The 20,830-nt window shown below is 37.7% G+C and overlaps 1 protein-coding gene across 1 annotated transcript in view; it reads right to left on the bottom strand.

Moving 5' to 3' along the window:
- Positions 1 to 20,830, bottom strand: part of LOC311195834 (connector enhancer of kinase suppressor of ras 2-like) — a gene marked incomplete at its 5' end in the record, with an annotated part of 188,889 nt that overhangs the window by 102,347 nt on the left and 65,712 nt on the right. The window contains one exon of the mRNA XM_084269273.1: positions 14,742 to 14,905. Coding sequence (XP_084125399.1) covers positions 14,742 to 14,905 — 164 coding nt within the window. The remainder of the gene's footprint in view (positions 1 to 14,741; positions 14,906 to 20,830) is intronic.

Below are 20,830 nucleotides of genomic sequence, written 5' to 3'. Positions count from 1 at the left end.
AATCATCTAATAGGCCATCCATCAGTTCCATCTCTCTTCAACCCTAACCTGAGAGAAGCCTTGCATGGTGCCTAAAAATACCCACCATTTAAAACCAGCTAGCAAAATCCACCATCATATGAATGGGTATAGGATTTCAGGTCTGGAACCTGGAACAGAAACCTTCACATATTTCCTGAATGGTGAAAGTGGGACAATTGTTACAGCAGAAGTGAAGTTTTGACAACACTTGAAAGTTAAACAAAAAAATGAAACAGTGGAAGTTTTATCAAGGAAACTGTGTCAGATGTAGTTCATACAGTGTCAGCCTTGTCACTGTGCAGTAGGGCTTTAATTGGGTAACGATCACAATCGCATACTCTGCGAGCAAAGGAGGCGTCTGAACAGGAGGGAATTCCGCCCAGCATGACCTAGTTCTCAGAATGTCTTATCAGAAACCCCACTTCTGCACAGTTTAGTTCAGCTGTCTGCTGCAAATGTCTAGTGGAGTTACTATCAGAATGGCCATTCCTGTTACTTTAGAGCAAGGAGAAGCTGTGCTGCACAAACATACTCACAAACAAAAATAATACCTATTTTGATATAAATCAGGATCAGTTTCCCAAACTACAGAAGAAGCCTGGCTGCCTAAGTCAGTTTGCTTTGCTCTCCATTAGGGAGAGGAAAAAATAGAGACGTGTGCTGCTTAAACTAAAACATTCAATGATTTATGTATCCTAAAAGTATAGAAAATCCTTGTCCCTGTTGTTTTGCAAACTATGTATGTATTAAGAAAAATACATTCCATCTTAATGGCTGGGGAAGTTAAAGTAAAACATTACCCAAATTTGTTGCATTTTTTTCTTTACAAGGTCTTCTGGTTCTAAATCGGTAAATTAGCAACACTATGTAATAAAAACAACCCTCCTCACTGTCTTTAATAACATTTGCCTATCAATTTATTAGTACAGTTAAACTGCAGTATTATAACCTAGTTTATGTGCACAGAACACAATGGTATTTCATAAAAGGTAGGGAATTCATTAATAACTACGGTGATACCATGCAAATATGCAAATTCATAATACAAATGAGAGTATATTATCTGAAACATCTCAAGTTTATATTTTTTCCTACGTGTAGCTTTCCTCCCACTTGCACTTCCTTCCATTATAATTATCCCACCTTTCAGAGCAAATCATGTCACAGCTCTTTCTGGTCTCCTGAGACTATAATTTGGAACTTGTCACAGGGGTCCTGAGCACTTCCTATAACTTCCCCTTACCTTGTAAATAGATACATTAAGTAAGTAGCACTGAGATTAAATATTTTAAGTTCATTTAAAAACTTGACATTTGCATTATATTTTTTGATTCCAGAGGCAGCTGTAGCATTTCTTTGTAACTGAAACATGCAAATGCAATCAAGCTTAATTAAGGTGCCTTGAGAAGCATTTTATTGAAAAAACTGTGCATTTCTGATTTCAGATAAGAACCAGAACATGATAGACTGGCCTTTAAATTGGACCAAAAAAAGACCATAAAACCAACTTCTGAATTTACTTTTTTTCCAGAATGTGGTATTTAAATAAATTGTTAAATTTATGTTTAAGTGGTAAGAAAATTGAACGACCAGGCACCTGGGAAGAGGAACTGAGAGAAAAGCAGATGATGAGGTTATATTCCTGCAGATCCCTCCTCTGAAACCACAAAGATGTATGCTTAGACTGGACCTTGGCATGACTATGGGGAAGATAAGGGAAGGTCACAAAAATGGTATGCAGATTTGTTCTTCATGGACCTCAGAAAGGTCACTGATGATAATAAAACTCAACCCACCATATCCCAGGCCAAAACTGCACAGGATACTTGTTCCTATTATGAAATGGTTAGGATGATAGAATTAACCACTGCTCTTACCTCCTGCCTAAACATTTTATAAGTGGCTTTTACACTGCTGCTCTTGCTCTGGATCTCTGACCAAACTGTGTAATGCCTTCTTGATCTGCTTAATCCTAATGAAGCCACCTTGATTTAAATTTTGTAATATCCAAATAGTTTAATTGAGTAAGGTGGAATAAATGGGAACATCTTAATGTTTATATATGTGTATGTATCTGTGGAGAGAGGCAAAATATTTTATTGCGGTACAAGTGTGTAAGCCACAAAAACTTATGAGAAAATTAAATTCATTATGTACAGTACAGGCATTAAAAAATATCCTACAACATTAAACAAATCAAATATAAACGTATCTGTCAGAACCATCAGTGAGAAGGGTGCATTTACTTAATGTATTCTCAATTCTGTATCAGCAGTCGATGAAAGAGCACATCATGGCACATCATCAGTGCAATTTTTGGTTCAGATCTGTGGAAACATGAATCTGCTATTCAATTATGTAGACTGCTTAGTGCCATAATAATGTCAAGTAGAAAGAAAGTGTATTTTTATGCAAATAAAAATGCCTCATTCGCAACATCTGGTCCCAGATGACTTGGGCCACTTCAACATATTTCAACATGGGTTCACTCCAGCATGGGTTCACTCTATAACACATCCAATTTTAATGATCATACAGATCTGAACCTGCTGGCCATGTTTAAGGAATAGTTTATATTCATTTTCTCCCACATATTTTTTCTGTTTTCTTCCCTTTATTTTCTCTATCCCTTGAAGGGATTTTGTTTTAATTTCTAAAACCTTCTTGTGCTCTTCACAGATTCAGATCACTCAGTCAGCAAGTACTTGATTATTTTTTTCCTTTTAAATAGCCTAAAAACTTATACTTTGCTATCTATCTCATATATATACTTCTGTTTAAGAAATACTGTCTAAATTGTAACCTAACTGGAGGCATGTAGCAGACACTATGGAACAATAGTAGGAAGAAACGATGTTTTACGATGAAACAAGATGGAGTGAAGCCAAACATTTGTATTTTCTAAATCAAAACATATGGCCTGGATGTAGCAGGTATTTGTTACATTGAAATTGTCTAACATGAGGAACAAAGTAGGACTAACACATTCAGGATTAGCTGGTTTAGATATTCTACATTTTGCTTGGAATCCTCTAAAGAATTAAACCAGCTATTTGTCTATTTAATGCCCATTCTCACCAATGCTTTAAAAATGGAAACTTTTAAGAGAAGGGATTCCCTCTGGAAGGAGAACTCATGTCTCATGTCAGTTGTGAAGTGGAACATGGTCATTTACACCTCTGAACCATCAATAGAATTATTTCTATGGAGGCAATGAACCATCAGATTCAGAAACAGGAAAGATTGATCCCAACCTCAGAGTTTCTCTGAGAGGGAATGCTTTTACTGCTTCTCCTTTGAACTTCAACTGCATCCCCCTGAGCTGTTTGTAACTGTTTGCCCACCGCATTTCCAATTCACATTTTTTGCTCAACTCCATCTTCACAAAGAGCTTAGATCTAAACTCCCTGGAAGAGGAGTTTCAAATCCGTTTCAAAATGCATTTCATATTTTCTCATTTTTTGAGCAAAACCTTACTATTACAGCACCATGAAATAACAAAACCTTCTCACAAACATGCACCATCCATACCTCATTTGCCCCGTGTCAAGCTGACATCTGTGTATATTTAATAACCTCAATGACAGGAAAAATACCAGTAGGAAAAAGAAGCTGTAGCAGGTTTCTTTTCTGACATGCACAAAAGCAAGAGCCGAGAGGATGAAGGAAGTTAGTCTGTCTTGTTGCTTCTTTTCACATCACAAGATAAATTGTTTCCAATCACTTTACTTCAGTATTAACTAAGTACTGATCTGCATATGGCTTCAATAAAAAAACATATGTAAGCCAGACATCTGACAGCGTGACCTCTTCCATATGTGTGGGCAAACCAGCCACATGGAACATGCTGACTGGAGATATCATGGTAAATAAACAAAGCCAAAGGATGACCTAGTGAGTATTACCTCCAAAAACCTCTTAAACCATGATCTGCAAACTTAAAAAGAATTATTACAAAATATTGCCTGCATTAGTGGGTACCATTCCTGCAACTGTCGTTTCCCAGTGCGTACCATGCTGCATGCCATGGCCAACACCCTGTCTCTCCTGTGGAAATACCTGAATTATACACATATTCTTCCTTAGAACTCCAGGGAACTGAACTGGCTTTATTTCAAGGACAAGATGTCTCAAGCCTTTATGATACCTTTCCAGTACTCTCTGATCTTTATTCATGTGCTGCATCCTTCTCAGCAATACCTAATGAAGCTGTATGTGTACAGCACACTGTGCAATAGCCACAAATCTTTAGTATTTGTTACTAAAACCTTATGACCAATTAAACCACTATTTATTTCAGAATAATCACAATTTTGGGTAAGAAGCACCGCCTGATCAAGGAAAATTTAATTTTCTCATTTTTTTGAAGTACCTCTGAAAAAGGAGATTACAGAGATAAGAGATTCAGTACATAACACAATTAGAATTTTAAACAATGGTGAATTATTCAGAGTTCAGAGAATAAATTATATGTCTTTTGGACATATGAAGTCAACACTGACCATTTCATTTAGGTCAGACATTTAGCTTAGGTTCCTGCAGAACTGGTATTCCACGTACAAGTTATATCAGTTCAGGAAAGGTGTATTACATCTGTTTGTAGCAATTCAGAGAGAAGCACACAAAAATTTGTAACAAGATTCTTTTCAATAAGCATTAATAAGAATGTGAAAAAAGTTAATTTATCTATTTTTATGATGAATTTGCTGAAGTCTGCTCAAGCAACTCACAGTCAGCAACAGTTACATGAATATGTATAAGCATACATTTACATTTGCATGCATATGAATTTATAACAATAACTGATCACAGATAATTACTCAGGAATTCAGGCACCTTATAGGAATTGCTGTTGTTATAGAGAGTAGTACGAAAAACAAGTTACTGGGAATTTATGAAAGAAATTGCTCTTTGCAAATGAGAAAAGCAATTTTTCATAGGAAGAATGTCAGCATTCTTAACTTACACTGACATACTCCCTGTATTTCCTTCACACAGAAAGTCTCTGTGGTACACACTTACTACCAGTGCAATAAAACATGTATTGTATCATTCAGTACAGATTTCAAATCAGGATCCTAAAAAAAAAAAATAAGCTATTGCTTTCTGCAAAGGAGAGAAGATTTTGCAAATGAAACACATGAGCAACAAATGAAGTGTAACTCTTACCAGTGTGTATGTGGGGCAGGGAAGGGGGGAGAACTACAGCTTTAGAAGAAAATTAAAAGTGAATTTTCAGAGTCTATAATATTGTTTATGTCTAATCATTTACATGTAATGTAAGTAGCAGTGCGATTATTTTTCATTAAAAGACTAGGAATTACCAATGTATTTCACGTGGACCATTAGAGAGACAACAATTTCTTTGACATTTAAGACTTTGAACACATGAACAAACCAAGAACTATTTGTATATCGCTGCACTTTCAGGTTACTGTAAAGTTTAAATTTATGTTAGTGGAATAATACCTCTTTTTTATTTAATGGGGAAAATTTAATCTCTTCCTGCAATAATGTGGATTATACTTCCTTTATTTCCTGTACCCTCTTTAATCTAATATACCTTCCCCCTACTATTTAATGTAATTAACTAGGTCTGAATCAATGCTGGATTCAGCCAACAAAACTGTCTGTCACTGCCTGTGTATTCTAGTCCTCAGGTTTGCAGTGTTGGCAAACCACAAGCAGACATTACTGCAACACTGGCAATAAAAGATCCGACTGGAAGAGATGCCACTAAGCACCCCAGAATTTAGAATTTAAAATTACTGAGTTTATTTCTTGTACCAAAGGATGGTGTTTTAGTGGCCTTCTCATGAAATCACAGCATAATTTCCAAGTGCTGTATTTTATGCTTCATTCAGAACACAAACTTTTCAAAATCCCATGATGGGAGCAGGCCAACAGTTTCCAGGCAAGCTTATAGCAAGTGATTTGAAGCCAGACATAAAATTTATTTAACCTGAAACCTATCTGCAATGACCTAATAAGTCTGAGTAACACACAGGACACCAGCAGACAGAACTGAAAAGTTATCGGTGTTGGAGCAGCACCTTTTTAACCACTGCTAGTTTTCCCCTTCCTGTGTGTGAAGAATTCAGACAAGTATAAAGACTAAGCTGCAGACATGAGTCTTGTTTTTACAAGTCAGTGCACACGTGGACGTCTGAGCGCAGTAAATTAACGTGGATTTGCATCAACAACCAGTAATTATGTTTTATGTCAGCCAATAACGAGCAGAAGAAGGATGAATTCCTGCTGTCAGAGCTGCACTATATTCAATCACAGAAAAGTTTTTAGCAGTTAGAAAATGTCATGCATATACTAAAAATTAACAAAGCAAACCTTAAACACAGCCCATGAGATGTCTGGCTAGATCAATAAATTGGGGCAGTGTTTGTACACTGTGATTACAGCGACATTTCCATTGCTCTCAAAACCTGGGGTGCTCACCCAAACTCTCTCTGGGCTCTGTTACCTAAGCAACTTTTCATAGAAGTTTCGCTGTACCCAACCTTGCTGCGGATGTTTACAGGAATCCAGACATTTTGGCTCTATGGCTCTAAAAATGCCAACTCAATGTCCCATTTTGCACAGAGGAAAGACACAGCTGCTGAGCGTCAAGCACAGCTCATACGTAACACTTCTGCGAACAGCACATTCACTAAAGACAGTGTATTCTGTAGCCTGTGGCATTCTGTGTAAGAGCAGGGACTCCTAAAATGAAGAGGCTAAGACAGCTGACCAGCTTTATACACGTGGTTTTGTATGACAGCATTGCTCCTAGTATTGCACATAATAGATGTCATAGCAAAGCAACAAAGTGATCTAAAAAGTTTAACCTGACTCCCATCAGTTCCCAAACTACAACTCAGAGCTTCATCTCTTCAAGGGAGACAACACTTCGCTCCTATTCCTGTATTTACACTCTTGCAAATAATTAAATGCCCCTTTCCTCAAGGCTATGTGAAAGCAGAAATCCATCTGCAGCTCAAAGCCCTCCCTCAAATATCATGCAGAGATGGAAAAAATAAAGGTGCAAAGCACTGTTTTATCTCGGAGCTTTATGTGTGTGGAAGCACTGATGAGTATCTTTCACAAGATTTCTTTTTGTGCTAAGTTTCAGTCAAACTAACATCATTGAAAGCAACATAGAAACCTAGTGAGGCATTTTATCATGCAGGACATGACTGTCACAAGCATTTTTCTTTTTAATTCCTTTAGCACAGAGAGAAAACGATAGAAAAGAAAATGGGAGTTCTCTGCTGCACAGCTTATTCACGCATCACTAGTGGACTATTCCATACACCTCACACCGAAATTCTAGGGAAAGCAATAATTCATATAAGTTAATTGGATATGTCAATTTTAATTGGTCCACAAAGGCTAGGTAAGCATTCTTAGGAGACCACAGGGTATAGCCACGTTGCCGCAGACAAATCAAGTACCCAAACCTTGGCTAGTCTGTGGCTCAGGACACAAGAGCTCACACAGAGCAATTCAGAATATCAGAGCATGGCAGGAGGGGACTGAAGTTCAAAAGCAGAAGCTGGCCCTCCTGCTTTTCACTGTCCACTGGTTCTGGCAAACCAGACTACAATGCAATAAAGGATGCCTTCTGAAACACAAAGAAATCAAAGCAGAAGCAGCAATAAACAATCACTTCAGACTGTAACATGCTATGTTACAGCAGCTGCTTTCAACAGAAACAACCATGAAGTGAAACAGTGTTACTATAAAGGTTTTTCTTTTATCACTGTGCAGGGAAAAATCCACTCCTTTATCCCTAGTAGTAATTGTGATCACTGTCATCAACCTTCAAAAAAACAAACATCCAGAAGGGCTGAAATCAAACAAAAAATATTGTCTTCCAGCCTCAAAAGAAATCTAAATTATGTCAGAAATGGATGTACCATTACCATCCCCTAAAGCAGGGGTAGAAGGATAGCCACAAATTACAATGTATACCAACACTATTTGGATTGAGTTTCAGCCAGTATTTTCCCTCCTGCCCCAGCCTACAGCATCAGACACGTGTGGTTTGTCAGCACCATGTCATTAGCCTACCTATTCATTTGCATAAATTTTGGCTACTGCATTGGCCTAATAAATAGCAATACAATTTAATTGTACATACTATGGCATGCTGTTCTCTACCAGTGCTGTCAGCATCTCATAATATGACAAGGAATAAAATATCCATTGACAGAACAGCACTGAGTTTACCAAGACACATAACCAGACATGAAATACATGAGTGGATTATTATAAATGGATTTTATAAATTCATAGATGGAAACATGGACAGTTGTTTTTCAGAAGCATGCAGTTCCTGTAGTAGCCTATTCATTCACCAGGCCAGCCTGCAATAGGTCAGGATTCTCATTCTCTTCTACTTTAACAGATGCATTTTTAAAAGAAAATTACAAGCTTTGGAAGAGATTTAACACTTTGACTAGAACATGTTTCTCCCTATTTTGTGAAAAGGAATTATTGTGTGACAAGATGAAATCTTTGAACTATGACAAAAAACAGGGAAAACAAAAGTCTCTTTCCTCTCATTAGTCTGTTATTGTCTTGTTCTACAGGTGACTGATATACATCAATTCAAGGAATTAAAAAAGGAGTCAATGCAGCACATTTGTATATTTCCTGATTTCTTTTTTAAACACAAATCCAGCCTTAAATAAGAACACAAAAAATATTTATAGCCTGAAGTAATTTATCTGCCATTTGATAGGCTAATAGCACAAAGATTGGAGGCATTACAAGTAGAAAAGAATTAAATGTGGTCTACTGGAGCTGACCTGGCCTGCAGTCCTCTCGTCATTATTCTCTTCCCCATTTGGACATGTGCAGCCAGCTGAAATTTGAGTAAAATACAGCTGACCTCTGTTCTTCTACTACATACATCTCATCTTATGACCACAGATCCCATACACATTCCAATACCTGAATAAGATCGTTTCCAGTCTGGTTTTGATTACATGATATGCAGACATCATCGAACCAGAGGGTTCTGTCCCTTTGTCAGAGGTTACGTGGTCTGACTGCTGAGGTGTGGTTGATGTCTGAGACTAATACATTCATATAAGGCTTTTCAAAGCCTGAAGTTTAAGTTTCTAGTGCAAGTTAACACACAACACACAAATTCCTAACACTTGGGTTCTAAATTCCCTCTAAAGCAATCCTGTTCTTGAGTACTTCTGAAAATATTACGTGCTAAACTTTTACACCGACACTGTCAGTGCTGCTACGCTACTCCAAAGTAGTGTATTCTTACTGGGAAACAGTGTCCTCCTATGGAGCAATTGGTGCAGAGGTAGTGGACTTCAAAGGAAAAACTGAGAAAACGTCAACAAAACAATTACTCTCTGCTTTGTTCTCTACTTAACTCTTATGGATGCCTTTCCATCTGGCAAGGGAACACTGGGTGGTTTCACAAAGAATTGCATTTGTGCTAGGTAATCGACACAAATAATATGTAATTACATCCAAAGTTCTCCATTTTCAGCATACCAGGTGACTGAGAGCTTGAATTCCTTCAGTATGGTGAAGGTAATGCACAGGCACATATGTAAAATACCTGTAGGCAAAAGACCTTTAGGCTACTGTGAACTGTCTTGTTATGAACTTATTCATCTTCCTTCAGTGTCCTGATCATAAAAGACTTTTTAAATGCAAAAAACTGTCAACAGACTTTAAAGTGAGGAAAACCAACAGAATAGGTTACTTTATTATAATAGTTTAAATTTTATCCCAACTGATAGATTTGAAAGGTTAAAAAAAAGATGAAGCAGCTAAATAGACTACACAAAACATGATACATCCTTTCTAACACGTGGAATAATTAACTAAAGCAATTGAATTGTGTTTATTCAATGGTTTGGCACAGGTAACAGAGCACTCACTGGACTGACAGAAGTTGAACTTGTTTTTCCAACTGAGATGAACAAAGCTCTCTGCATGGATATATGTTTGTGTAGGCAAAAATATCATATGTACCAGGTTATTACACAGAGGAGATGGAATATCTCTTCACCTCTTGCTAAGAGAGATGACATTGCTTTTCACAGAAAGATTTCATTCCATCTAGTTAAGCATCTATAACAGATATATAATGAAGATTTCAGTCTAGAATACTTACCTTTGATTAACCTTTGAAAATAAGTTTCTGACATTGAATGACTTGTTAAAAATGAACCTTGATTATCTAACATGTGAACTAACAAATACTTCCTAATAAATTTACAGTACTGACAAACCAAAAAGTATATTAGTAGAAGGAAAGACAAGAAGGATCTCAAACAAGGTCATTGTAGGTATGGTCATTAAAGACAGATATTAATTTAAGCAAAACTTGAATAACTTTAATCCAGAAGAAGTAATCATCAATAGACTCAAAGAGCTAAGACAGACTGACTGCTTCCTCCTCAGCATGACATACTTCAAAATAAATCATCACAACCTGCTTTCCATCTGACCAGCTAAATATTGCTGTAATTGTGTTAGAGAGATGCAAAATACAGAAATTGTATTAGAAAAGTGTTAGGGGAAAAAGGCCTATTTGCTTGGTAGTCATGTCCTATATATGTTTTTTTTTTAGAAAGCAGCAAATACACAAGCAAATTAAGCTCACGCCAGTTGTTACAAACATGTTGACCCACAGGTGATACTTTTGCCTTCTAGCAGAAAACCCCCTTGTGCTTGGGTTGCTAGCTTTTGCAGGAACTGCAGAGAGGGAAATCTGTTAATCCTTATTTCTCCCTAAATGCTACCACAGCACAGTGCCTCGTTTCACTAGCTGAATGCCTAAGAATTAACAGTACTTTTAATTACTTTAGATACAATCTATATTTGAGCATGCTTTTCATTTTAAATTCATTTTTCTTCCGCTCATTATCAAAAGTTTTTCTTCCCACTAGACTGTTTATGTTTTAATTTGTGGGGCCTTTAAAACACACTGACTCCAACACTGTCCTAATGAAATTAAATTTACTTGCATAGATTTGAACAGCAACCCATACTGACCTCAGAAGTAGTCCTTTTTATTCTTTCCAATATATTTTACTGTCTATCAAAGAATTATTTTCCCCAGGCCCTGCTACTTCTTCAGTCAGCCAATGCCTTTGTGCAACTAGTCTTCCAATACATACCCAGATTAGTATTTCAGCTTTAATAAAATTACAGTCCAAATCCTAAATGGCCTCCGCTTTTTAGTCCAGAGCTGTTATTTAGGTCACTTCAAATAAATAATTGTAAAGCAGCTTCTGACCGCACTAATGAGAACGGATTTTGATGTTTAAGATAGGATTTCCCCCCCGTCCCCTGCCAGCTATCATTCCCAATTTTCTTCTTAATTAACAAAACTGTGCAACAATGTTTTTCTAGAATGGTCAAAGAATCCAAGCTGAAAGTATGGCTCACCTATGACTTTTCCTTTCATAGCACATAAATTCAACCCCAAGCAATCCCAAGAAAGTGCCAATGTTATCGCTCCTACAGTGAAGGATACTCTCACCTTTTGCACATTATCCTTTCAAAACCCAGATTATTCTAACATTCAAAACCATTGCATTTTTAAGGCAAAATATTTATAATTCTCTATCACCACATAACTGCTTGTTATGCAAGGGTTTGTGAAATCGTTTATCTTTCCTTGTTTACAGTTCTTACATCTCCCCCCTTCCAACTGCAGCTCTTCTTCCTAGATTGTACAATCTTTCCTAGATTAGATTCTCTATGTAATGCCTAGCTAAAGCAAGCTCTGAACTCAGCTTTCTTTCCAAAGAAAAAATACTAATATGTCTAATCAAAGACTGCAATGTCACTTCTGATATTATTTAGAAATTGTATGATGGTTTGAATCAATCAACCAAGACCCATTAGATTTTGTTGGGTTTTTTTCAGGCTTGTTTCTGAAAAGCAGATATGAAACCATTTCAAACGTAGATGTGTGATGGTAAACCTTCCCAGCCTTTAATATTTTGCATTTAAGTCTAATTACTAGGTGGTTTAGGAGAGAAAGGGGAAGAAAAGTCACAGGAGGTGCCTCCTTTATTTTTTGTTTTCTCTTGCATTTAGAACTCTCATTATGGTTCAGCATTTAATTATGTATCTGCTGTGTAATGGTTTGCATCACTGTGATAGAAGCAGAGGCATTGCTCTGATGTGTAGCCCCATCCAACTACTACCCCCCACCCCCAAAAAGCCAGCGGGCTGATGGCCAAGCCCTTGGGGAGTGCATATGGAAAATATGGCATCGCAACACGCACTTTCAGTGTGTTCCAAGAGCTTGAGCTCAGACAGTCAAATTTCTCTCAGTTTCCTGAAGCAACACAGCGGTTCTGCAGCTAAACTCATGACCAACGTGCAGCTGAATTCCTGATGCATCACTGAGCCTAAGCTTACCTGAGAGATTTCCACAGTACATTGGAGACGCTTCTGTTTAAAGGGTTACACAACCCATCTAGCTAAGATGGAGAGGAACATCCTACTAATACTGCCTGGAAGAAATAGGTCATGTAACTTGGACACTGCCAATTGCCAAACAGAAATCAATTAAGAAATTCACGTACAGAAAAAAAAAAAAAAAAAAAATCAATGTTCATTGACATGGCCCAGTGAGTGGATGATATGCAGAGTACAAAGTAGCACTGACATATATTGATATAAACAGGAATGCAGCTCTCTCTGATGCAGCTCGGAAGAAAACATAGTGTGCATAGCAGAGTGGACTCTCTGCCAGCATGGGACTGGGAATGCATCCCATGCTGAATGGTGCAAATGGAGGCAGAGAGAGAGAGCACAAACTATTGCTCCTGCTGCTACCACCTCTCACATGTGGAAGTGTATTGCAGGAGTTTATAAAGGCAGCATCAGATCTCCTACCATTCAAATACTGTCATTATTTAAAAGGATTACGATAAATTCTTCATGATACCTCTTAGTTACATAGATCAAAAATTCAAAATTCTCATAAATTATTATATATTAAAATAGATATTTTGCTTAATCTTCTAAAACTTTGACTCATGATCCTTGCTCGGTAAGAAACGGCAAGAATTGAAGACTGTGCTGTGCATAGTAGCAAGGCAGAAATGTCAGAAGCAAGAGAACACCCCCAAGAGCAAAGCCGCAGGCTGCAGGCTCACTCAGCAGAAAGCACACTGAATGGGCAAGGAGATGAAAATTTAGAAGTGAGTGGGTAAAAAAACAACAAGCAAAAAAGCAAGTATTTTAGAGACAGGGTGAGAAAGGAAGGGTAAGGGCTTAAAGGCAGGAGGCTAAATAAATGATACCAGGAGCTGGAAAATCCCCATCCTGCTTCAAAAGAAAAAAATAAGGTCATGAGATGGCACAGTAAGAGAAGAGCTGCACTACTGACCAGCAGCAGGGGCAGCATCTAAGAGGTATCGCTTCTTTGTTTAAAACAGAAAGATATCAGCAAGGGTCATCCTAAGGGGCATACTTGACTGAAGGGTGTTCTTTCTCCTGAGGGAACTTGGTGGGTCTGACATTTCTGACTGGTGTCAGGGCACAGGGGTATGGAGGTTCCTTTAATGCAGAAAATGATGTTTCAGAAGAAAAATTCTTGGGTTTGATTTCAGATGATTCCTAAACACAAAAGTTTATTGGGTTATGCAGCACATACCAGTTTACAGGTATGGCTACATCAAGGTCAAAAGCTTTTCCCTCATTTCACATATATGTTATTTAGTTTGTAAGAGTAGATCTCAAGCCACATTTAGGGGTATTGTGTAATCAGATGTACTCGCTAGAAATGTATGTGAAATAAAAGGTACTTTCATCCTGCTTTTTTCTTAGATCAAGTGCATTTTCCCTCACTTGTTTTCTATTTTACTGCCAACTGCCAGTTTCCCTGTTGGAGACAATTCATCTTATCAAAATCCCTCAGGATAACCTACTTTGTGTGAAAGCAGAACTCCTGATAAAAAGTAAAATACAGTAATCATGTAATTCACCTATATAATTTCAGCATTTTGTATTTTCAATATCCTTTCACCTATTCACCTACACAATATTATTTTTTTCTTTAGAATTAAGTTAATAGATTACATTTTATTAGCTGGTAGGAATTAAATAACAGAGGAAAACATAGTTTTCTGATATCAAATACTTTGTCAGAAGGCTAACTGAATTAATAACCTGTTATATGAAGAAACAGAGTTCTTCTAAATTTGGATGCTTTTATGTTCCTAAAAACCCCACAACTTTAAATTGACACAAGTCTGTACTTTAGGTAAAGTCAATCTCATCATTCCAGTGTCTTTAAGCTAATTTTAAACAATCTTCCAGTCTAATTAGCATTACCTTCTGGCTCCTTAGTACCATCCTTTTGAATGCTGGCATGGTTAAAATACTCAGGTCTACTTGGTTTAGTATAGTGTGGCAAATGTCAGTTAAATACAAGGGCATATGGCATATAATTACAGAAACATATGGATGCCAGTAGTGATAGTCAACAATATTTGAATGCAAGACCAAGAACGTTGGAGGAAGAGCAATAAAAGACCATAATACATAATCATAAAAAGGATATATATAGTTACGCTACAGCTGAAAGAAGCTTGTACATGTCTGCCCTTTAATGAAGCAAAGCCACCATGTCTGTACAAGCTGTAGCCTAGGTTATTTTAGTTTTGGATTGGAAATTTATAAACCCAGTTTATTAATGAGTGATACAAGAAATCACTTACCAAAGCACATAGCAGATCAACTGCTTCCAGTATCAGTTCTTGGTGGCCAATGCGAGTGACTCCCAGTTCCTCAAGCTCTTGATGAGTGATGTGCAGCAGCTGTTCGCCATTGATCTTCTCTCTTTCAAAATTTTTGATGTATTGTTGGAGGCAATCATCAAGGCCTATTTAAGAAAAAAGCCAACAACGCATATTCAGAGAAGGGAGATGAACAATCATAATCCTGTAATTCACAAATAGAGGAATTTCATGGGAATACAAGTGTAATTCCTTGTTTGGATCTCTTCTGGGATATGAGAAAAAAATTATAATTTACATAGTATACCATACACTACTAAAAGCTTACATTACTGACATTAAATTAGTATTAAAGTATTTGAGAAGGTTGAAAGTAAACCTTCACAGCATTTATTAGGGTCACAACAGGAAAGACAAGCACAGAGAGTAAGATAATAGAAAACCTTTTTCTTCTTACTTCATGAAGACCTGAATTTAAACTTTGCTTATGTTTAAGAACATACTCTTCCCGGTATCCTCCTTTAGGACTATTCCCATGTATACACTGTGGCTATTACTGGTTGGGAAGATTGGTTTTTGGGCTCAGTAACCACTGAGCTAACTCTAACCCTGTTAGACCCAGTGCCAATTCATTTTTTTTTTTCCAAATCAAACCACACAACTTTCTGAAGCTCAGTAACGCACAAATGGTTTTGCTACAAAACCCTACATTTGTAATATAATTTTATCCACGCACAAAGGATTATTCCATTCCTCCTTGAAACTTGCTATGGTAACAATAACAGATTAGTTGGCTACTGCATTCTGTTTCTCAGACCAGGAAAGGGACTGATTAACAACAGAAGCTGAAATATTTTTCATCCAAATCTATTTGCAAACCACACGTGCTTCAAGTTTTCACCTGGAACAATTAGTTGAACACAAGGCTCTGCTACTGGAAGCTGTGCAAGGTTATGCCAATCCCTCAAGGACTCTCTTTAGAATTGTGCTAGATTTGATGGGAATCTGATATGCATATCACTTTCTGGAGGCCTAAAACACTCAGCTGAGACACCAAGACTGTGACAACACAAGAATTAAATAAAACAATATTGAATATTTGTCTCCTGTTCCATAAATAGAAGGGGATATATTGCAGTTTCCTTCAGTTATCTTATCTTTCAAAATTATTCAATTAATTACTCTGTAAACTGATAGTCCTGAGTTACATTATAGTGCTCATTTATCATCTCCCAAGTAACATGCACAGCTTTATAGTCACTTTTACATCTATCCCATAGAAATTAGATTAGTGACTCAAAATGTCATGTTTTATGTTGTTATTTGTAAGCAGGAGATAGCTCAAAATTTGGTTTTGGATTTTTTTGGGGTTTTTTTTTCCTGTTTACTTGGTTCACTTGTGGGGCATTTTTTAAGCTCAAATCAGCAGTCTGTAACAGACCTAAGCCTTTCCTCTGTTCTGGAATGGTCTGCAAACAGGAGACTATCTCTGCCTCTGTCCATGGCTCTATATGATCTAATGGATATTTTTATGTAGGCATATTTCAGTTTGGGCTGCTGGAAACTAATCACTAAATTCTGCTTGAGCATTTAACATCCGAAACTCAGGAAATATATTTCTGTTCCCTCCTTGCTCTAGAACATTTATTTGAAACAATTTCAGAGCAATTTCACAAACCCTTGTGTTCCAGATTTGCTTTTAGGGAATATTTGCCAAAACCCATCAGAGAAAGTCACTGATCAGCAAAACTGATACTAGAAATTAAATTTGTTTCAACAAAACTGAAGCAGGTTAATTTAAAAATTTGGTATCAGTGGCCACAAATCAGCATTTCTGGTATTCAGGCAGATACAGAGAATACCCAATGCATGTGACATCCTATGTAAACAGTTTGGCCAGATGTATTAAATGTGTCTTTGTGCCAGAGAGAATGTATGACAGAAGAGCAAAATGGGAAATTTGTATTATTCATACTGCTCTGTAATAGCTCCCCAGGGCATCTTTAGAAGGCGTTTACTTAATGGTGCAAACAGCATGGCAGTTGACAACAGAATATAGAACTATATCATTAAAGGACCAGGCTGTCGTGTAGCATGACAGCAGCTAATAAATACACACACAAAAGGAATACTTGTCCAGCGCTTCCTGCTTTTCTCTCTCTAGGAGCCAGGAGTTTTACTCCATTGCTCCTTCTCTGGCCATGCAGAGTTCTGTGCTTGAGAAGTCTGAGGCATTACAAGTCAGAACTTTGGCCAGCAGTAGCATCACTCCTTATTAGCATGGCTATAATTGTTTTCAGCATGAAAATACCAAAGTCGCAATTAGGATGAGTACAGAATGAGATCATTTTGACTCACCAAACCGAATGGAATATTTATTTCCTCAAGCCACTTAGGCCTCATTAGTGCTCTTTATGCAATTTTCTCAATGCAATTTCTGTTTACAGAGAAGACTCACAACAGTTAAGATTCATAACCACATAGTAGTAAAGGGCATTAACCCTGATTTCAATGTAAGCAAATAAAATTAAATCATTATTCCCAAGTTGTACAGTGCCAGAGCTGGGCAAGAAACACAGAGGCTTGCAGATCTGTTACTACACATTCTTTGGTTTTGGGGTACACTTTGTAACTAACCACCACAGTAAATTCAAGGAATTAATAACAATAAACATTTATGTTTATTTTAGAGCTGAGGCTTAACAACAATGATGAGAAAGCTGCTATATTTTCCATTTGTAATTGAAAGAAAGTTTATTCCTTCCAGGCAGACAAGGAAAACTTTATCTCTGTATTCAAAGAGCAGAAGAAAAACAAAAAGCCAAATATGTTGGCTGCAAATTATGATTTTGCAAAAAAGGACCCCAATAAATTGCTTGAATTAAGGAAATATGAAAAAAAATAGAGGCAGAGAAAAGGCAGGGAGAAAGCACAGGAAAAGAGAAGTCAGTCTGCTTTAAAGCATTTATTTTCTGAACTGCACAATTAAGAAAAAAAGGGTCATTAAAACAACAAGCTAACCAAAAGGATTTCTCCTTAGAGATACCTAAATCAGATTTAAACTACTAACTCGGAGCCCACATTACAAGAGAGATGCTACATATTGTGGGCAATAAGGCCCACTGAGATTAAAGCAAAGCTTTCTGTTGATGTCAACAAACATCAGGTTTGTTTTACATTGAAAGCACAAACACAGTTGCTGCATTATATAGAAATCTGTCCTTTTATCTCTTGAACAGTAGAGAGATACTGAAAAAAATGCCTACAAATGTAAAGGCAGGAAAGGCAGAGGTTGTTGCCTTCTCTGCAGGAAGTCAAATTATGCAGACAGGGCAGGGGAGGGATCTGGTGGCAATGACTTTGTCAGTTGTGACCCATCAGAAAAAAAAAGTAATTTCCAAGTTATAAATTCTGTCATTTCCAATTTTTCATAAATCTCTCCATAAATTACTCCTTTTCCATGCATTTTGATGGATCTTTGTTACTTATTGTGAATTGGGCTGGTTTTATAATCTATCCTAGAAATTCCAGACCAAGTGATGGTTTTGTTCATACTCCACAGTTCTTCCCAGGGGAAACCAGACGGCAGCTGGCTACAGCAGCAGCAGAGTGGCTGTGAAACAGAGGGGTTACTGGGAGGGCAGACAGGAAAGGTCCTTGCCAGTTCAGCTTGTCACAAACACGACTGCTCTCACAGGGCGATTCAGCTGACAGAAGAGGGTATATGAAATGATACACTCCATTACAAAAATGCAACGTTGCTCATTCTGCTTTTAGGGGCTGGGATGAAGGAGAAGGAGCAGCTCAGGGGAAACACAGTTACCACTCCTGCCTTCCGCAGCTTCACGCTGACACAGGGAAGGGCTGGAGTCTGCTCATAGCCCATTCAGCAAAGAAGGCAAACCAGTTGGCTTAAAGGTCTGAGAAAGTATTGAATGTTTTTTATAATTAAAATATATTTTTGAAATAAAAGAGCAGACAGGGGATTACTGAAGTCACAACAGCAAGTGTGAGGTATAGATACAAGTGTCAGAGGAATCTAGGTCTAAAGGACAAAACCTGAAAGTCAAGGGAAGGACCTCAGTTCGCTCAGGAGGATTTCACTTTGGTCTGCCAAGAGCAAATTTGTATTCCTATTAATGTCTCTCATTTGACTAATAAAAGCTATCCAACAACCATATCTCTGTTGTTGCAGAACTCACTCGTGAAAAATCAATAAATCAAAGTGAAATGGGGACAAAATCAATTTTCAAATGTTGTGGTGCTAGATGTTGGAGGAAATCCACTGAAGCTGCTGTGTCCTTCAGTGAAGATAAATGCAAATGGTGACAGTGCTCGTTTGTAAGGCAGATATCCTGTATAATAGGAGCACAGTGCACAACAGGAACACAGCCTGCACCAGCATCTCAGGAGTTTGAGCTGAGTTGCAAACCATCAGGGTCACTGGGTAATTCAAAAGCAAACTGATTGTACAGAAGCCATTTCTGGATGACATGGATTAAAAAAAAAAAAAGGGCAGAAACACTGCAAAGGGAGCAGGAAATGTAAATGACAGCCACAAACTCTGTGCACTTTGAGAGGAACACTGCTGAAGTAGGTTTGGAACCATAGGAAAAGAGGTTGATGTTTGATTCCTGCTGGGCTTTGCAAGCAACCTTGCACATGACCTTCCAAAGAAACAGGGCTACACCTGAGATGCCTCACCTGATTCCACCAGTGGCTTCTCCTCCTAGGCAAAATCCAGAAAATTAGCTACTTGCTATTAGCAAAAATGCAAAATTAATTTCTGTGCTGAAAGTTATCTAATTAATTGGGGCGCTCCTGTCACAACCTCCAGGTCACACACATAGATCTGCTTAAATACATCCAGTATCTAACAGCACCTACAGGCTCAGGCCAAGCAGAAGTTACAGAGCTCAGAACAGCTGGGGTTTGTTTTATTTCAAAACAAGTGGTATTTTTCTACATAAAGCAGTATTTAGCAGCTAGCTAGAAAGATCTGGAAGACATGGACTGGTTGGCTAGCAGAGACACACAGGGGGAGAATGCATACCTTTTCCTAAATGTAATTTTATACAATACATGCATCAATTCATGGGTGTTCTTGATCAAAACCCCCTTTGATTTCTTACTTTGGGCTTAGGCACAGCTGATCTTTTCCAATTCTTATATAACTTATAACAATGAAAATCACCAGGAGGGTATTTTTTTGTGAATGACTTTAAAAGCTTATTAAGAATTATTCAGTCCAAATAAAGAAGAGGCATAATCCTCAGGACCGTGTTCACACTAAGCTGACTCTCAAATATCAGCTAGTTCTTCTTAAGCCCTTTCAGGATGCAAAAAAACCCACCTGTTTAGAGTGCCTGGAGAAAAGGATCTTCATATTGTCATGATAGAGAAAGAGACAAAGGGGCTGTGTTTGAAAACACCAGGCTTGGAGCATTTCAGACCTAAACTGTCCTGAAGTTTAGGGGCTATCAAAAAGCTAGAGGATCTCATACAATATTTTGCATCTTTAAACCAACTCGCTACATACCTAATCTATAACAATAGCTAAATTATAAAATTTCATACAAAAGCTGTATTAAAAAACCCACTGACTGTCCCAAAATGAATGCACCAACACAGAAATATGAAAGAATTAAGATTATTCTGGAAAAAAAAAACCCTTTAATTCTGGCATTATCTGACCTTTAAGTACTTGACTGTGCAAGTATAATACGTGTAAATGTTGCTTCCCGGATGAGTTTCCTCTGCGTCACTATAACATTCACTCAGATACAGATGGATGTTTTAGATGCAAATACCAGCAGATTCTGTTACTTGGATTTACAGATCCATCATCTGCATGAAGAGGAAGTAGGGCAGGATGAGCGCTCTGAAGGAACGCGTCCCAGACACTGACTGACACCAAAAGTGTTCACCTCCAGTCCGGGCTTCAGAGAGGATTGAACTTCACAGGAAATAAACTCCTGCTTGACTCAGACCTCTTGCTAACACTCTGCGCATCCACAAGCTACTTCCCTTGCTCCTATTCCCCTCTCCTGACTGAGCCAGGCCCCACATCT

The sequence above is a fragment of the Gallinula chloropus genome (genome assembly GCF_964237585.1).
Source record: "Gallinula chloropus genome assembly, chromosome: 11".
In the NCBI taxonomy this organism is placed as follows: domain Eukaryota; kingdom Metazoa; phylum Chordata; class Aves; order Gruiformes; family Rallidae; genus Gallinula; species Gallinula chloropus.
This window is presented reverse-complemented; position numbering and strand designations above follow the sequence as displayed.